A 17,509-nucleotide genomic window follows, 5' to 3' on the forward strand; every position below is an offset into this window, starting at 1 on the left:
GGGGATAAACTTGGAAAATTGAAAAATGGGTCAGTTGATGGGAGGAGGAGGGAAAGGACGGGGGAAGCAAGGTCTATTTATATTTTAACCCAAGATACTTTGAAAGCCAAGGATTGAATGACAAGATATGAAATATGTAACCCGAAGAAACCAGAAAGAAGATGAGGTAATGACAAAGTTGTGTGTAATACACCCGATAATATAATTCAATTATCCCCGAAAACCTTAAAAATTACACAAAATTTATTTTGTTGAGTCTTTTCTTTTATCCCCCTTCGCCTATTGAATCATCAATGGAACAGGTGATAAGTCATGAACAAAGAGAGAAAAAAATGACAATGGAAGTATCGGATATGGAGAGAAATAAGGAATACCAGGGGAAATAAGCATAAGAAAAGCAACTGCAACTGGCGGGTTACATTCCCAACTTATATTACCAATACTGGTTGGGCTCATCAATCAATCAGCTTTTAACATGTGTTAATTAACAGTCTAATTAAATATCTTGGCTGCTGGCAAATAAATCGATAAGAAAAAAACTTCAACTGAAAAATTTCAGATCAAGAATTTTTGTTGTTGCAATTTTTCAACTTTAATTTAATAATACTAATTTAGAGACTAATTTCATTCAGCATTATGCCATCCGAAAGGCAGGAACACAAATACCCGTTCAAGTTCTTTTTTACTTGGTTTTTCCATTATAAATAACAAAACTCTTTTCTATACTATATACACACACACAGTACCTGGGGGCTATGGCCAACTATCTATATACTCTTTCAAATGGTCTAGTATCATTAAAACATGAATTCCATACCAAATCAACCACTTTTTCAGCTTCTTCAGGACTTTTACAATTTGGATTAGCTGCTACTGATATAGCAGCTCTTCTTCTAACACAACCTTGAAATTTCTTACCAAAATTACCTAAACCAGTTTTCTTAATTTCTTGAAAAATCCTACATTCACCACTTAACATACTAGCTCTTATTTCAGTACATGCATGATGTCTCAAATCTTCAAACTTAAGATTAAATCTTAAATAATCATACACATGAACCAATTCATGAGTTAAAACATCTTCTAATTGCCATTTACTTGTAATCCAATTGGCACACAACAAAACCCCTGATTGTGGATGGAACCCACCACCCTTTGTATCCGTACACATATCACATATTATATTTTCTTTACTTAATCCTTGACCATCTTTAGCAAATTTATTTATATTTTCTAACATAAATGTAACTGATGGAGAATATGTCAACATCCAGGCAAGATTTTCATTACATGTCTTACATTTTTCTTCTGGATTACGGAATCGATAATCATATTCATATTGTTTGGCTTCTGTATCACTAAGACCTAATTTAGTGGCATATTGTGCTGAACGTCTCCACCATTCAAATCCGGTTAATTTTTCAGGTGGTGAAAGTGTAAGCTTCATGAAATCATTTTCCTCCCCTTGTTTGGACATTGTTGGAAATGTATATTCTATAGTTTATGAAATCTCTACTAACCGGATGTTAGTAACTGCTATTATAAGTATTGACCCTACTGTTTGTTCTTGTCGATGGGCTCTGGAAGTCAATTGATGGAACGAAAAATTTTGGTTGTTTGCTGGGAGTTTGTATGCAGGAACACATTTTTTTAGAGAGACCATTGGTTGCAAAAATGTTGCAAAGTATTGGAGTGCCCAATAGAGAAGAAAGTTTTGTCATCTCACAGCATCTATCAGAAGATACCCCTCCACATATTCTATAGCTCTTGAAAATGGTAAGTTAATTACAACTTATTTTTAGGATTAATCGTCGTGGTTAGGTGAGAAACCAGCCAATTTATATCCGAAAGCAGTAAAACCGTTGACCGACAACTTATAGAAGATGGTATATGAGCGTAGAAGATTAGATCGAACTTATACTTATCTGTATATCTATCCATGGATTCCAGCACCCAAAGCAATTTGCTAGCTACATTGCACACTGTTGTTTCTGAAAATATGAGCCGCACTCGTTCCCGATTTGGATTTTTCTCATCTGAAAAATCTCTATTTTCCAAACTCATCGAATCACATTCCACAGTCTTTTCTAACTCAAGCAATATATCACCAGTGAAATAACAATGGTTTCCAACATTTGGATAGCTGCAGCCGACAATCAAAGAACAATAGTAGAACACTACATTACCAGTGGTGAATTCACTCCCAACTCAAAAGATCCAAATGGATATACACCAATCCATGCCGCTGCATCATATGGTCATATTAATTTATTAAAATATTTAATTGATAATGGCGGAAATGTAAATATTCAAGATAATGACGGAGATACTCCCTTACATCATGTTGAAGATGTTAAGACTGCGAAGTATTTGATAGAGGAATTAGGGGCGGACTATAAGATTAAGAATGGAGAAGGGATGAGTGCGAGGGAGTATATTGAGGATGAAGGGGAATTTGAAGATGTGGCGGAATATTTGAGACTGTTGGCGCATGATAAACCAGTATTGGGTGGACTGGATGGAGGGTTTGTTGAGAGTTTACCTCAGCCGGGGAATATTGATGGACATGAGATTAGATATAGTATGGAGAATGAGATAGAAAATGAGGAATTATCACCGGAAGAAGTAGAAGAAAGGAGAAAGAAGATTCAAGCGATTTTGGAAAGTGAGAATCCTGAAGAAGCTTTGAGAGAATTAGTTAAGAATGCTGTGCATGAAGGTATGACTCAATTTAAACAAGATCAAGAACAGGTACAACAAGAGGAAGCTGGGCCATCGTCAAAGAGAAGAAGATAGTGCATTGTATAGAGTATGTATATTATTAAGCTTATGTAAAATATTGATGATTGGTTCATTTGTTTATTAATTGCCGTGATTGGCGAAGTATAGATCCTCATCTAACCTCGAACACACACTAAATGATATTTTACATCTCGAAATCTCCATTATTAGATGATTAGGTTAAGAGTTCTGAATATATCTCGGCGGTGCTCCAATGATTTCCTAACCGGCAACAACTAATTAAGGTTTATAATTCCGTGAAACTTAAATAATGGGCAAACACACGTTCCTCTCCACCAAGATACAACGAAAGAGGATAGAAAAATATGGACAAATTAAACTTTACAAATCATCCCTCTGTAAGAATGAAACGCAGTTATTCAGGAATAAGTTTATAAACCTGGAAGGGAGTTATCTATTTGATGTCTGAGATATTATGAGCTAATACCTTCCTACATGACTTATATAGAAATTAACTAACTAAACTAGTTTTACAATCTCGATTCCAAAAGGTGGAAACCCGCTCATATTAATATTAATCCAGAAAGCTTAACTAATAATTTCTTACCATATTAACTTCTATAGAAAACATCGACAAGAAACAATCTATGCTTATAATCGTTAGACAGTCTAGTTGCAAACCTTTCGATATAATGTTGAAACATTATTGGTTTGAATTCACCTTGGAAAAAGACAATTTTTCATTTATCATCTCCGAACTCATATGGTCATGTGTCTATCGCCACAAGAATGGCAACCAAAGCTGAATCTATATATTGGAATCGCATAAAAACGCTTCAAACATAACTCGATGAATACCTATTTGGAAAACTAGATCGTTATACTTGATCTAATAGGATCCCATCTTCATGAAGAAAGAGTTTGAATATAAATTATAAGTATTTACTTACGTTTCTCCATATGGGCCAGTCTAAATATGTTTGTCCTCTTCAACCTTCCCCCCTCCTCCCCCCCCACATGAAAAAAGAGCGAAGTATAAGTATGGTTTTGTTCAGTTACTTGGAAATCATCTAGTAAACCGAGCTAAGACAGTCATAGTAACATGTATATACCGAACGCATTGCAACGACTCCTAAACTTGAGTCATTTACTTTTGAAAATGAAGAAGAAAAGGAAGCTTCCACATTCTTCTTTATCGTTCTATAAGTTCGTACGGAGGAGGGTAAGTTGGACGGAGTGTAGGAAAAAATTGGTCGACAAAATTATTTTAGTGCGTCGGATATTTTCTTTAGATTTGTTCGACGAAGTTGTTGAAAATTTAAAATCAGATTTAACAACTTTTATAAAATTCTTCTAAGTTCATTTAATATCACACGAAGTAAACCCCATTTGATATCCGAATAATGCTTTTTGAACATTTATCCAGATTACTTCCAGCTGGAATGCAAGGAGGGTATGTAACAACCAAACTTACAATTGATTTACATTAACTTCTTTACTAACATCCATACTTTTTTAGAGTTTCTGATTACTCTGACTTCACAGTTGAAGAATTAACTGCCATGTCCATTTGGCAAAGACTCGCAATTAGAGATTGGAGATTAGAATTATTCACTGTTGGATTCATTGCTATTTTTGCCCTTTTATTCAAAGCTGGTGATTTCTATAATCAATCTAAAGTCACCAGTTTCTTAAAGAAATTAAAACCAGTCTTGGAACGTAATTTCTATCAAGTTGGTGTTGGTGAAGGTAAATTATACATCAAAGATAATGCTGAAGCTTATTCAAGTTATGCAACTGGTAGATCCAATATTGCTAAAGTTGATATTAAATTAAATTTAGTTCCAAGAGAGAATTTATTTGTTTGGATTTTAGAATCAGTATTATCATTTTTTAGTGCTACTGTTAAAGCTCCTGAAGATATAGTTGAATTTACTATTACTCCATCTATTGAATATGATAATTTCATTGCTGCTATTGTTTCCAAATTAGGTATGAATGAAGCAAGAAAATTGAATTATTTCCTTTCATTATGTAAAACTAGTGATTCTCCAAACTTACCTGAATCATTTGTTTATATGAGTGAAGCTAATGAATTCCAAGAAAAGATCACCACCAATGAATTAAAGAATGCTTTAACTTTAAAGAGTGCTTCTTTCATTAAACTTATTGCTATTACTGATCAACCAGTTGAAAAACCAGAAAATATTCGTGAATTATATCCAAGAAGAAGAATTGTTGTTAGTTGTAACATTACTAACAATGCAGCAAACATCAAAGTTATCGAAGATGTTTTGGATGCTTTATTTTCATTTGTTGATAAATTAGCTAACAAGCAAATCACTTTCCGTCCTGAAGCTGTCAAGAGAGTTGTTAAGACTAGAGAAACTGAAATTGAAAAGATTAGAAAGGTTCATGAAGAAGCTCAAAAGGAAAAATTGGCCGAGGAAAAGGCTAAACAAAAGAGAGAAGAAAGAGATAAATTAAGAGCTTTATCAAGAGAAGAGCAAATCAAATTGGAAAAGAAGGCTCAAGAAAAGCAACAAAAGAAGTTGCAAAGAAAACAAAAGGTTAAAATGTAAGAGATATTCTTCCCTTGTTTTGTTGTTCAATTAGTAAAACGTTCACTTCTGCATGACATTTTCCTTTTTTATATATCCGCTTTGTTTGGATAATTCTATAAATTTATAATTTTACATAATAATTTCGTAATTTTACACTTTCCCAGTTAATCTCCAACCTCTTCCAACTGGAGTATTAAATACCTCAACAATCCCAGAACCATGAGAATCAGCCAATACCCAATTTAAATCATATCCATAAAATGGTTTTCGAAAATTGTTCATCTTAGAATCACCTTGGAGTGTGGTTCCTTCCCATTTCTTGACAATCTGTTCCTCCAACATTTCTTTATATTTTGGTTTACTTAGCAATTTAACCAACCATACTCTACCGGCATTAACTAATTTCAAATACGTTCCACAATTAGGATATGAAATCGAATATTGATGAGATTCAATCTCATTCAAATGATTAGATGTCAACGTCACAAATCCCAAACTTACAAGATGACTCAACTCTTCATTATTAAACCCACCGTCCCCCTCATCTCCAATATTAATGAACAAAGCAGTGGGATTCTTAATCACATATTCCTCAAATTTCTTTAAACTCGATCCTCGATTCCCCCCTCGCTTCGGATCCACAATATCATTCAGAGCAGCCAATTCGGGTGCAAGTTCCAACTGGGAATTTCTGATTTGATTAAGATACATCTCAGCCTTCACCACCACCTCGACATTCTCAAACCCATATGTCACCCTATTATTCCTCTGTCCACTGGTATTACTTCTCAGTATAACAGGACTCGCATTCGTGATTACAAATTTCCTAATCTCCCCCTGTCTGATCTTCGTCTCCAATATCCGATCTACAAAAGTATTCCCCCTATTTTCATAAATCGAATATAATAAACTAGTAGTAATCAACCCTTTTGGTAATTGATGAGTCCGATATTTTAATATATCAACCTTAGGTCCCATTCCTAAGCCTTTAAGATTCATGATTAATTCTTCCATATTTCCTTGGGCGGCAATTATTTCATCTCGCGTATGATAATGATTATGAAGCGAGGTGGATTCGGACCAACGATTGTTGAGGATCGTGTCGATTGCCACCATTATATCTTCATTTCGACATAGTTGATAGTCTAATTCTACATTATAATCGACTATTTCTAATTTGTCCGGGGAGGATGAGGATGAGGATGAGGATGGTTTCGAGGTTTTGGTGGCAAGGGCTTGGGAGTAGAGTTTTTGGGATGGGAGGATTTTTTTGATGCTGCGTTGGAATTTTTTGATGGGTGATGAAGAGGGACTCGATCGTTTGGAGATGGAGGATGTTTTGGCGGCACTGTATTGAAGTTTAGGCGGTGTCATCGTGTGAACTGATAAAGAAAAAGCAATACAGAATGGGGATGTTGCTTGAACGTGTTTTTTTCTGGTGTGAGGAAAGTATGGGGAAAATAAATTACGATGGGTTGGGTGGGTAGGTCGGTTGGACCCTTCAAAGGGAGAATATTGCTTTCACATAATTACTTCGTGCCAACGAGTAGACGTTCAATTCCTTAATGGAATTGGTTACTAAAATCAAGTGAATGTTAATATCTTCCCTCTTTTGAGAATTTTCGTATGGTTGCAAAAAAGGTTGCTACATGCCACCACTGATACCGAGTTCCTTCAACCCCTGTGATGCCCCACAATTGATAGATTAGATCCCATTGAGGGTCTGAAGAATTGGAAATGACTTGATGCCGGTGAACGGGTCAGTATAAAGGTGGAAGAGAACATAAATAATTAGCTAAAGGTGAACAGTTTCCTAAGCTATTAGAGGGTTTCTACTTCCAATCTCTCTTTTCTTCGCTGACAGGGAGAGAGCGACAAGGCAAACTATGATACAATCAGATTCCAAGAGTAACACATAACTCGAGAAATCCTTCAAAGAACAAAACACACATTGCTTCCTATGAATAGGATATCAACTGACGTAAATCTCATTGTCTCAAACACTACATTGGTATGACTAAATATGGTATGACGTTTATTTACATGAATTTAATTTCCTTATACACACACAGACACACACTCTATCTAACTTCAATTTCCGTTGTAAGATCAGCGTCTTCAGTTGGAGAAGTAATTTTCAATAGATATTTACCAACCATGGTTATTTCTTCAATAGGTTCATCTGGAGTTTCAATCAGCGCCAAAGTAATTTCCTCAACTGGCACATTCACATCAGCTTCATCTTTTAAAGTATCCTTAACATATTCCTTTGTGATTGGTAAGTACTCTTTCATAAAATATTGAAGACTTGGTACCCTTTCAGTCAATTTAGCAATAGTATATTCTGGTTCAGATGGTTTAATTACCAATTCGTCAGGAACGTTAGAAGTCATATTCTTGAACAAATCAGATAATTCATCCATCGATAACGCTTCTACAACTGGTTTTTCAGTTGGTTCTTCCGTAATTTGTGGTTTATGTTCAACTGGTTGTTTTGCCTTAGGTTCAACTGTAACCACATCGATTCTAGGGCCTTGGGTTGGTGTTATATAACATGCCTTATTCTTGTGGTGGAGATAGTTTCTCATAAATGCTGGTTTTACTTGAAGTATTTCTCCTCTCACACCTACGTTTGGAACATCTTTTAATAATTGGATGGGGATCTTTTGCACTGGGTATTTGTGGGCTCTAAAACGGACAAAGACCAATCCAGTCGCGGTTACTACCTTTCTACTAGTAGATTGAAACATGTCTATACTCTATATGACTATCAGTGTGTGTATATGTTTGATTCAATTGGTTTAAACACAAGAAATGAAAATTTCCATATTTTTTTTGTTGAAAATTTTTGTTGGTGAGGAAAGTTACGCGGATCATAGTAAATATGATACTCTGTATATCTACATATGAGACGATGAGCATCTCCATATTTGATCCCGTTCGATATGTTCACTCTTCCATACTTTCTAAAGAATATATAAAACATGGACACTGACATTATATTATGTTCAATCTGTCACATTAATCCAATCAAATACACCTGTCCAGCATGCCTGACCAAAACATGTTCTTTGCAATGTGTAAAACGACACAAGAAACAAACAGAATGTACTGGGAAACCAAATATAACCAAATATATCCCCAAAAATGAATTATCATCCACCAATGTCCATCTCAACCGAGATTATAATTTCTTATTGAATGTTGATCGAACCATCCAACTCGCTAAGGATGATATAAAAACCAATGCAAAGAATTTGTTTAAACGACCTTATCATCAACAACGACCAAACACCACTCAAAAACGATTCAAGAAGGCAAGTGACAACGCTACACAACAAGAGGATAAGAGGATAGCTTCCATACATGGCGTATTCCCCAATGATCCACCTACGGTGATTAAACGACATAACACCTTGATTATCCAACTTCCTCCAGGAATGCACCGATCCAGTTCGAATAAGACGGGATATGATAAGAAATTAGGGATGTTTGTATGGACAATCGAATGGATTCATTTGGATCTGGATGGAAAAGAAGTGGCTAAATTTGTGAGTTATAGATTGAAAGAGGCGTTGTCATTACGAGATGCAGTATGTATGAGTAATTTACTCAAGGGTGTTGAAGATAAGACTTCATTGAGATTTTATTTACTGAATGTGATTAATAATCCTAAAGGGTCAGTAATTGAATTGGATCCAGAGTCAAATATTTCAGATGCACTTAAGGATAAAATATTATTAGAATATGCCACTATATATGTCACTACCGATGAGAAAGTACTTGCCGATAGAGTAGTCTCCGAGAAATTGGCTTATGGATTAGAAGTTGAAGTTGAAAGTACTTCCGATTCTGACAGTACTGGATCAGACTCGAGCAGCGATGAGTCTTCTTCTGACAGTAGCAGTTCTGATGAAGAGGAAGAGGATGAGTCTGATTCTGATAGCGGACCAGAAGAGGCGTCACTGAAACCGCCTGGAGTGATCAAGTTTCAAGATGAGGACCCACCAAAGTTGATAGAAGAGATCAACCCGGAAGAAACCGCCTCTACCACCACAACAGAAACAACAGCATTACAAGATGTAGATTAAATAGATAATTAGATAGTCTTAATAGAAACTGGTTGCAATTTTGGTTCCATTCGCACGACCATCTCTACACCCTCACTCTAAAAAATAAAAACGACAATCTCCTTCTCCATCTCATCTACTTTCAACCCCAATACAACCATGGCCAATGTCTTCAAAAAACTATCAGATTCGGACAGAAATCCCACCGCCACATTATATTTCGGCAATATCGACCCCCAAGTCACCGAATTATTAATGTATGAATTATTCATCCAATTCGGACCAGTACGATCAATCAATGTGCCCAAAGATCGAATATTAAAAACACATCAAGGGTATGGATTTGTTGAATTTAGGAGTTCTTTGGATGCTGGATATACGTTAGATATTTTGCGTGGGGTACGATTGTTTGGAAAATTGTTAAAATTGAAAAAGATTGATCAGGGAACAGGGGGTGTGGGACAACAGGGAACTGGACCGATGAAGAAGATTGGACAAATGAATGTTGTTGGACAGGGACAAGATTTATTAAACCCCAATTATATAGATGTTGGAGCTAAATTATTCATAAATAATTTATCACCATTAGTTGATGAAAAGTTTCTATTTGAAACATTTGGGAAATTTGGTAATTTGATAAGATATCCAATAATCCGGAGAGATATTGAAACAGGTCAATCTATGGGATATGGATTTTTAACGTATGATGATTTTACCACTAGTGATTTGGTGATTGAAAAAATGAATAATACGATATTGATGAATAATAAAATAAGTATAAGTTATGCATTTAAAGAAGATACTACAAGTGGTCAAAAGAAAGCAAGAACAAGACATGGTGATAAGGTGGAAAGATTATTGGCTGAAAGTGCAAAGGCTAATAATTTGTTAATTACCAAGAAATTGAAAACGAAGAAGAAACAAAAAGTAACTAAACCTCAACATCATCGAAAAAGCGGATAATTATCGAACCGTGCACTCCGAGTTCGTTCGTTCATTATCAATTTGATCGCATATTTTCGATTCGTAAGCTATTTAGTCATGGGAGAGGGAGGTGCTAATTGGATGTGAAAACTCGGAATAACAGGGCATGATGCCTGAGAATGTACCCCTGATAGTATGTCAAAATTCCAAGCGAAAATTACTCACTCTCTATGCAGATCTACCGGTTTTAGATTGAGATAATATCATCCCCAGCCCGAAGTTCTTACTGATGGCAAAAATCTCGAAATGGAGCTTGTGTACTCCCCACCATTTACGCTTATAATCAAGTACACATTTTTTAGATAGAATTAGGTAATCTTACTAATTGTCAATCAAATACCTCGAAGGCTTCTATAAAATATTTCAAGATAACGTTTATCGGCTCTTTTTTCGGGTTTATTTAGTGTCTTATTCCGACTTAGCGTACACCATGTAGATATGATAGAATAAGTGGTTTACCGGCCCAGCCACCACTACAGTCGCCACCTGCTCCACTTATGGAACAATAACCAATGCTTAGTAATTTCCAAATACCACAGTTTTGTGTGTACAGTTTTTGTCTTATTGTTCGGTCCGGCGATTTCCCAACTTGGGCTTATTTCCGGACTCCACAGTAAATGGGTGCGAAATATTCATGCTATAAATATAAACCTCAATTGTCCAATTATAAAAAGCCAGAAGATATTCTTTTCCAAAACATTAATGTTAAGAATTTCTTCAATCTTACCAAAGCTACAACAATTAACAAAAAGACAATTTCTTTCCACAAAAATGCCTGCTATTACATTACCATCAACTCAAANAACACCAAAGCTACAACAATTTACAAAAAGACAATTTCTTTCCACAAAGATGACTGCTATTACATTACCATCAACTCAAAAGGCTGTTTTCCATGAAGAATTCGGTGACTATGATGTTCTTAAATATGACAATGTCCCTACTCCAACCATTGAATCCTCTCATGATATTATTGTCAAAAACGCCTATGCTGCTGTTAATTTCATCGAAGCATTTTTCAGAAAGGGGATCTATCAGGCACCTTTACCTAATATATTTGGAAGAGAAGCCCTGGGGGAAGTTGTTGCCATTGGAGATGATGTTAAGAATTTAGCTGTCGGTGATAAGATTGCATATATTAGTCCTGCTACTTTTGCTCAATATACCAAAGTTAATGATTCTTTATTTAGATATATCAAATTGAATTCTGATGTTAGTGATGAAGAATTGAAGATTAATGGATCGATCTATTTACAAGGGTTAACTGCATTGACGTTTATTAATGAAGCTTATAAGGTTAAACAAGGGGATTATATTTTAGTATGGGCTGCTGCTGGAGGTGTTGGGAAAGTATTAGTGCAATTAATTAGTCAATTAGGTGCTCATGTCATTGCTCTTGCTTCAACTCCTGAAAAATTACAAGCTGCTAAAGAATTAGGTGCAGAATATTTGATTAATAGTTCTAGTGATGATATTGTTGCGAAAGTACAAGAAATTACCAATGGACAAGGCGTAGAAGCTTCATTTGATTCAATTGGGAAAGATACTTTTGAAACTTCTTTGAATTCACTTAAAAGAAAGGGAACTTTTGTAAGTTATGGTAATGCTTCTGGTCCAGTTACTCCATTCCCATTAGCCGTATTATCAGCAAAGAATATTAAGATTGTTAGACCTCAACTGTTAGCATATATTGCTACCCCAGAAGAATGGAAGTATTATTCTCAAGAATTATTGAAATTGGTTGAACAAGGTAAATTAAAATTTGATATTTCAACTTATGAATTGAAAGATTATCCTCAAGCTGCTAAGGATTTAGAAGGTAGAAAGACTACTGGTAAATTAACCTTAAAGATTCCTCAATAGGCGGACTCTCTTACTCTCTATTTAGTTATGTCTAAATATATGCCTTTTGTTTATGTTTTGAAATATACAAATATATTTATCTACAACTTAGGACGGGCGTTTTCATATTTCATTAAATCTTGAGGAGTTGCAACTCCATATACAAAATTGCCTTGTCCATTAGTTATTATAGCAAAATAAGTACCAGTATTAAAGAATTCAGCTAATTCTTCCAAAGGAGTTAATGGTGTCAATATTTGATATCTTTTACCCTTGGGAGTCTTTGGTTTTAAAATAGTTGTCTTGATAGACCGTTTAGCAGCTCCTGGTTCTTGCTTACCCTCCTGATGTTCTTGTTGATACTTTTCTCTTGCATTTTGATTAAACCAAAGCATATAATTCTTAACAATTGGTTTTAAGAAACTTCTTTTTATTCTATCAATAGTTAAAGTATCGACATTTAATACTCCTAATAATCTTTTATTGACTTCATGTATAACAGGTAAATAAGTAAATTCATTCTCATAAGCAATTTCAATTGCTTCAAATAATGAAGTTGATGGTGTAACAGATATTGCCGGTGGGATATTTAAATCTTCGATTGTTGCACCTCTATAATCTCTAATGTGGAATAATAATGGTGTTTGTGTCATAGTGTCTGGCTATATGTCTGTATCTATATTAGTTAGCAGTATGTGTAATATTAATAGCAGCAGTAGTTATTAGTAGTGGTTGTTGCAAGGAAGTTGTGGATGTTGTAGATTCATATGAATGAATGAAAAAAAATTGTTAAATTAATTATTAAAATTTTCCCCTTAAGCAAATTTCTTTTTAAAATTATTTAGACTGTAGATTTTGATTCATATGAATATGATTTTATAATATTTAATTACTTTTAAAAAATATATCCTTTATCAAGCATAGATTAGATTAGTAGTATTAAATAGATATGACATGAGATGTTTATCCATTTGAAAACATGATTCCTTTCTTACAAAGTATTATTAATAGTACCCCCTAATAACATCTATCAAACACCACACTTTCTCACTCTCTCTCTGTTAAACAAGCTTTTTTTCGCACCCATTAAATAATTCAAATTGGTATTCTTACAATAGAACTTTCAATCAAGGAAAAAGATACAGAAACTCAAGAAACTAAATTTCGCGTGCAATATGATGGCTTGCTCTTACGACTTGCCAATTCCCGGTTTGTCCTCCTCTGATCTAACTTACATTTACTGTGGTACTTCTACAGCTTCCAATTCGAAAAGCTCCGCATGAACCATTTATTTTCAACTCTCAATTGTCTTCTTCTAAATGAAGAAGTCTAGTGAGTTATACCTGTTAAATGTGGCGTTGAAGTGATTGAAATTGGTCAATTATGCGACATAGGTTGAATCCTAAAACTAACCTCCATAGGAGGGCTCTATAAGACCATCAACGAATCAACTGGGGTACATACAGAAACAGCATTAGCAAATCTGGCCAACACCATCAAGAATTGGGAGTTGCTGGCAATAAATTAAATATTTATTGTCCCTTGTTTTCACTAACTATCAGGAGTGATGGGTTTGTCAATTTCTTTGGTTGCCAAAAAATCAGAGAAAAGCTTTGGCTACCAAAAAACAACATTACGAGGATAATTTGGTTGTCAATTTACTGAAAAGAAGAAGAGGAAGAAGAAGACGACGCAGAAGAAGAGCGAGACAACATTAATGATTCAATTCAATTAAACGATACGTAATTATTAAAGAATACCTTTGTTTACTTACACACACCTCTCTCCCCGTTTATGCTAACTATTATTATTATTATATATGATTGTTGCCCGTCTGGTTCATCTCCTATGCAGCCTCAGCACTTCTATATTGTTTTTGTTGACTAGTAGAATCAGACTCCACAACCTCTCCTTCTTCCCTAACAACCCTCCTCCAAACCTCTTCATCATTACCGACATCTAAAACCCCAATCCTCATAGTCGCCAACAAATTCACAGCAGCAGTCAGATGTCCATACACACCACCATAGAAAGCTTTAGTCGCATCCTTCCCATGGGATGCTTTAAGCAAAGGAACCCCACCAGGATGTTGATCCATAAATGGAGTCACATCATGAATAATATTTTGAATCACAATATAGATTCGATCTTCATTCATCAGAGAATTCAAAATCCGTTTGAAATCTTTCGGGGTAATTTTAGGTAATTTTGAAATTGGAGTTCCCCAATTCAATTGTGATTTCATTCGATTTATAACTAGTTGTTGTTGTTGAAGTCGTAATTGAATAACTAAATTATTTGGAGTTCGACATAATTCTTCCACTTGTCCTAATTTCTCCAAAGTCCATATAAACCATTTCGTGGGGTCATAGGCATATAATGCATTATCGGAACGATAATCATGAGGGAATTCATGATGATAGTTTTGATGGGCTTGTCCATACGTAAGAAATGAAATTAGGGGGTTATTACAATTTTGTGATGAGTTTTTGTCACTGAATGGTTGTGTTGGGATTGTGACTTGGATATTCTTGAGATGACAAATTGATTCGGTGGATAGAATTGATAATTGGGCTAAAAACATACGTAATATCCCAGGATATAATATTCCATTGATGATTGTATCTTGGCATATAACCATGGTAATAATAACGGGGATGACAAACGTGGTAACAGAAAACCAAATAAAATATGTTGCTTCTTGCCATATTAATAAATCTTTAATATTGTCATGATAATAATCATTATTGCGATCAATATCGCCCCCATCAAATTCAATACTTTCTTCATTTTCCAACACAATTTCATTCTTGATGATATTTGGTTCTCGCTGTTGATCTTGTGGGAATTCTTGTTCTATAAATTCTTGATAAAAAGTCATTAATTTAGGTTTTCGCAATAACCAACCCCAATGCGCAAACCAAACTCCCCGTTTAATCAGATATGGATCTCGTTCAGTATCATCAGTAAAATGATGATGTGCTCTATGTAATGATGCCCACCATCTGATTGATCCTAATCCAATACTACTTCCAAATATGGCGAAATAATATCTTAACCAATTAAACTTAACTTTAAATGAATTATGAGTGAAATATTTATGATATCCACTGGTAAATGCTAATATGGTGATGTTATAATATATACATGTGAAATATAAAGTTGATTGATTTTCAGGTACAATCAGCTCATCCATTTGAAATAAATAAAGGATGGAAAGTAATGGTAATACCACAACAGTCAATGTATGAGTATAATTTATTCGGCTAAACAAATCTCGCTTTCTCTTTCTCATATCATTCATCTTGGTATTCTTAATTTTAGTAGCTTGATCCAATAAAGTTTGCTTAGTGGATGAGACAGACCCCGAACCACCAACTGAAGAAGCCACAGAATCATCAGTCGTTATCTTCCTCTTCTGTACTTTTGTTCGCGATACATTGTTATTAACCTGATCCCTACTCATTACTATTGGTTTCTATAACCTTCTTAATTGTCTTCATTCAAGGTATCGTAATGATAAAGAAGGGTCCTCCAGCTTCTGGTTTCCAGTGCCCGCAAAAAATCAATGGAAAAAAAGATGGAACCAGCAAATGTCGCAAGATAACCAACATACGACATCAATCCGGGTGAACGACATTGGCTAGCAGAAACAAAAAACTTTTCAATTCCGCAACAACACAACAACACAACACAACAACAGAAGTTAGACAGCAGCCAGTAAACTAATCAAAAAAATGCCAGCAGTTCCTCCACCTATTCGTCATCAGCAGTATCCTCCACAGATGCAAGTACCAGTACAACAACAACAAGTACAAGCAGCCGCAGCAGCTCAAGCACAAATGGCAGCAGCCGCACAGGCAGCAGCAGCTAATAAACCAAGACCCAATGTTGCTGGAATACCAACAATATCATATAGTCCAACCGATATAACCATTCCTCCAGCCTTATATGACAAGGTACCCAATTTGGATCAATACAAAAGACTCAAAGAAGCAGAAGAGCGAATTGACTTATTGATTTCTCGTAAAGCATTAGATTTCCAATCAATTCAACAAAAAACAATCCATCCTTCTGAATATAAAGGAGAAACAGGAATCTTGAGAGTGTTTGTATATAATACTTGTGAGAATCAACCTTGGCAAAAACAATTATTGCAAGAAAATGGATTAGCTATTCCGGATCCAACCACTAGTGAATCCAATTGGACCATGAGAGTTGAAGGAAGATTTATTAGTGATTCTGCTACTAGTACTGGGGAATCGGAATTTTTGAAATTCAGTTCATTCTTATCAGCAATTTCAATTGATTTAATTCCAAATGATGACTATCCAAATACTCAATCAAATATCATAGAATGGAGAGATGATGGTGTTGATAAAAACCCAGCAAATGCATCATTTGATGGATTAGATATCAAAAGAAATGGAATATATAATATCAAATCCAAAATCGCCATATTAGTTAAAAGTCCATCAGCAAAATTACGTCTTTCCGAAGAAATGGCCCAATTTACCGGTAAACAAGAATGCACCCAACAAGAATTAATGTACTTAATCTGGCAATATGTCTTATACAAAAACCTATTCCGCAAAACCGAAAACTATACCGAAGTGGCTGCGGTGGAAACCTCCTCAATCCGTGACCCAACCAATACCGCCAATCAAGATGAACCAGAAGACGACCTAACCCTAGTCCAATGTGATAGTATCTTACTCGACTTATTAAAAGTCCCCACATTCAAGTTCTCCGATCTTTATCGATTATTACAACCACATTTCAGACCCCGTGAACCAATAATCATCGAATATGAAGTCAATACCCGAAAATCAACCACTCTTGGCGAATGTGTAATCGATATCCCCGTAGAATTACCTATTAATCTTTCAAGAGCTCAAAAGGAATTGGTTGAAGTTAATAAAGTCGCAATTGAGAATTTGGCAAAAGCAGATGCTACCATCCAACAATTAAATCAACGGATTTCGTTAGGCATTGTGGCATTACAGAATGCTAATTTGAGAGAGAATTTCTATCGCGAATTAAGTGAAGATCCGACTGGGTTTGTTGAGAAATGGATTGAAAGTCAATCGAAAACTTTGAAAGCGTTGAAGAGCGATGAAGGATACGACGAAGAGTTGGTTAGACATGCAAAGTATTTCCAAGAGAATGAGGATTTGATTAAAGAAAAAATCGATTTATTACTTGGATCAGGTAGATTTTAGATGTGTGTTAGAGTTATGTTGTATAGTAGGTTTTTTCTAATTGGCTATTATTATATTGCTAAAGTTACATAAAAATTATATAATG

General features: G+C 35.1%; 11 protein-coding genes across 11 annotated transcripts; 6 read left to right on the top strand and 5 right to left on the bottom strand. All coding sequences in view use genetic code 12, as the record gives it.

Moving 5' to 3' along the window:
- Window positions 1-763: 763 nt before the first annotated feature.
- J8A68_003315 (putative metalloprotease) lies at window positions 764-1,477 on the bottom strand (the record flags this gene model as incomplete). The annotated part of the gene is made up of 1 exon (XM_049407159.1): window positions 764-1,477. The coding sequence occupies one exon, from the start codon at window positions 1,475-1,477 to the stop codon at window positions 764-766; it is 714 nt and encodes a 237-aa protein (XP_049263369.1).
- A 644-nt stretch (window positions 1,478-2,121) lies between these two features.
- On the top strand, window positions 2,122-2,796 carry J8A68_003316 (uncharacterized protein; the record flags this gene model as incomplete). The annotated part of the gene is made up of 1 exon (XM_049407160.1): window positions 2,122-2,796. One exon carries the CDS (start codon window positions 2,122-2,124, stop codon window positions 2,794-2,796), a length of 675 nt encoding a protein of 224 aa, XP_049263370.1.
- A 1,349-nt stretch (window positions 2,797-4,145) lies between these two features.
- On the top strand, window positions 4,146-5,324 carry J8A68_003317 (uncharacterized protein; the record flags this gene model as incomplete). The annotated part of the gene is made up of 2 exons (XM_049407161.1): window positions 4,146-4,195; window positions 4,262-5,324. 2 exons carry the CDS (start codon window positions 4,146-4,148, stop codon window positions 5,322-5,324), a joined length of 1,113 nt encoding a protein of 370 aa, XP_049263371.1.
- A 132-nt stretch (window positions 5,325-5,456) lies between these two features.
- Window positions 5,457-6,680, bottom strand: J8A68_003318 (uncharacterized protein; the record flags this gene model as incomplete). Its single annotated transcript, XM_049407162.1, has 1 exon — window positions 5,457-6,680. One exon carries the CDS (start codon window positions 6,678-6,680, stop codon window positions 5,457-5,459), a length of 1,224 nt encoding a protein of 407 aa, XP_049263372.1.
- A 707-nt stretch (window positions 6,681-7,387) lies between these two features.
- J8A68_003319 (mitochondrial 54S ribosomal protein MRPL50) lies at window positions 7,388-8,056 on the bottom strand (the record flags this gene model as incomplete). Its single annotated transcript, XM_049407163.1, has 1 exon — window positions 7,388-8,056. The coding sequence occupies one exon, from the start codon at window positions 8,054-8,056 to the stop codon at window positions 7,388-7,390; it is 669 nt and encodes a 222-aa protein (XP_049263373.1).
- Window positions 8,057-8,290: 234 nt separating this feature from the next.
- J8A68_003320 (uncharacterized protein) lies at window positions 8,291-9,397 on the top strand (the record flags this gene model as incomplete). Its single annotated transcript, XM_049407164.1, has 1 exon — window positions 8,291-9,397. One exon carries the CDS (start codon window positions 8,291-8,293, stop codon window positions 9,395-9,397), a length of 1,107 nt encoding a protein of 368 aa, XP_049263374.1.
- Window positions 9,398-9,535: 138 nt separating this feature from the next.
- J8A68_003321 (U2 snRNP complex subunit) lies at window positions 9,536-10,339 on the top strand (the record flags this gene model as incomplete). Its single annotated transcript, XM_049407165.1, has 1 exon — window positions 9,536-10,339. One exon carries the CDS (start codon window positions 9,536-9,538, stop codon window positions 10,337-10,339), a length of 804 nt encoding a protein of 267 aa, XP_049263375.1.
- Window positions 10,340-11,131: 792 nt separating this feature from the next.
- On the top strand, window positions 11,132-12,223 carry J8A68_003322 (NADPH:quinone reductase; the record flags this gene model as incomplete). Its single annotated transcript, XM_049407166.1, has 1 exon — window positions 11,132-12,223. The coding sequence occupies one exon, from the start codon at window positions 11,132-11,134 to the stop codon at window positions 12,221-12,223; it is 1,092 nt and encodes a 363-aa protein (XP_049263376.1).
- Window positions 12,224-12,303: 80 nt separating this feature from the next.
- On the bottom strand, window positions 12,304-12,855 carry J8A68_003323 (uncharacterized protein; the record flags this gene model as incomplete). Its single annotated transcript, XM_049407167.1, has 1 exon — window positions 12,304-12,855. One exon carries the CDS (start codon window positions 12,853-12,855, stop codon window positions 12,304-12,306), a length of 552 nt encoding a protein of 183 aa, XP_049263377.1.
- Window positions 12,856-14,048: 1,193 nt separating this feature from the next.
- On the bottom strand, window positions 14,049-15,668 carry OLE2 (Ole2p; the record flags this gene model as incomplete). Its single annotated transcript, XM_049407168.1, has 1 exon — window positions 14,049-15,668. One exon carries the CDS (start codon window positions 15,666-15,668, stop codon window positions 14,049-14,051), a length of 1,620 nt encoding a protein of 539 aa, XP_049263378.1.
- Window positions 15,669-15,939: 271 nt separating this feature from the next.
- Window positions 15,940-17,424, top strand: J8A68_003325 (uncharacterized protein; the record flags this gene model as incomplete). Its single annotated transcript, XM_049407170.1, has 1 exon — window positions 15,940-17,424. The coding sequence occupies one exon, from the start codon at window positions 15,940-15,942 to the stop codon at window positions 17,422-17,424; it is 1,485 nt and encodes a 494-aa protein (XP_049263379.1).
- Window positions 17,425-17,509: the final 85 nt, after the last annotated feature.

The sequence above is a fragment of the Hemisphaericaspora subhashii genome (genome assembly GCF_019202705.1).
Source record: "Hemisphaericaspora subhashii strain CBS 10753 chromosome Unknown scaffold43, whole genome shotgun sequence".
NCBI classification, from domain to species: domain Eukaryota; kingdom Fungi; phylum Ascomycota; class Pichiomycetes; order Serinales; family Debaryomycetaceae; genus Hemisphaericaspora; species Hemisphaericaspora subhashii.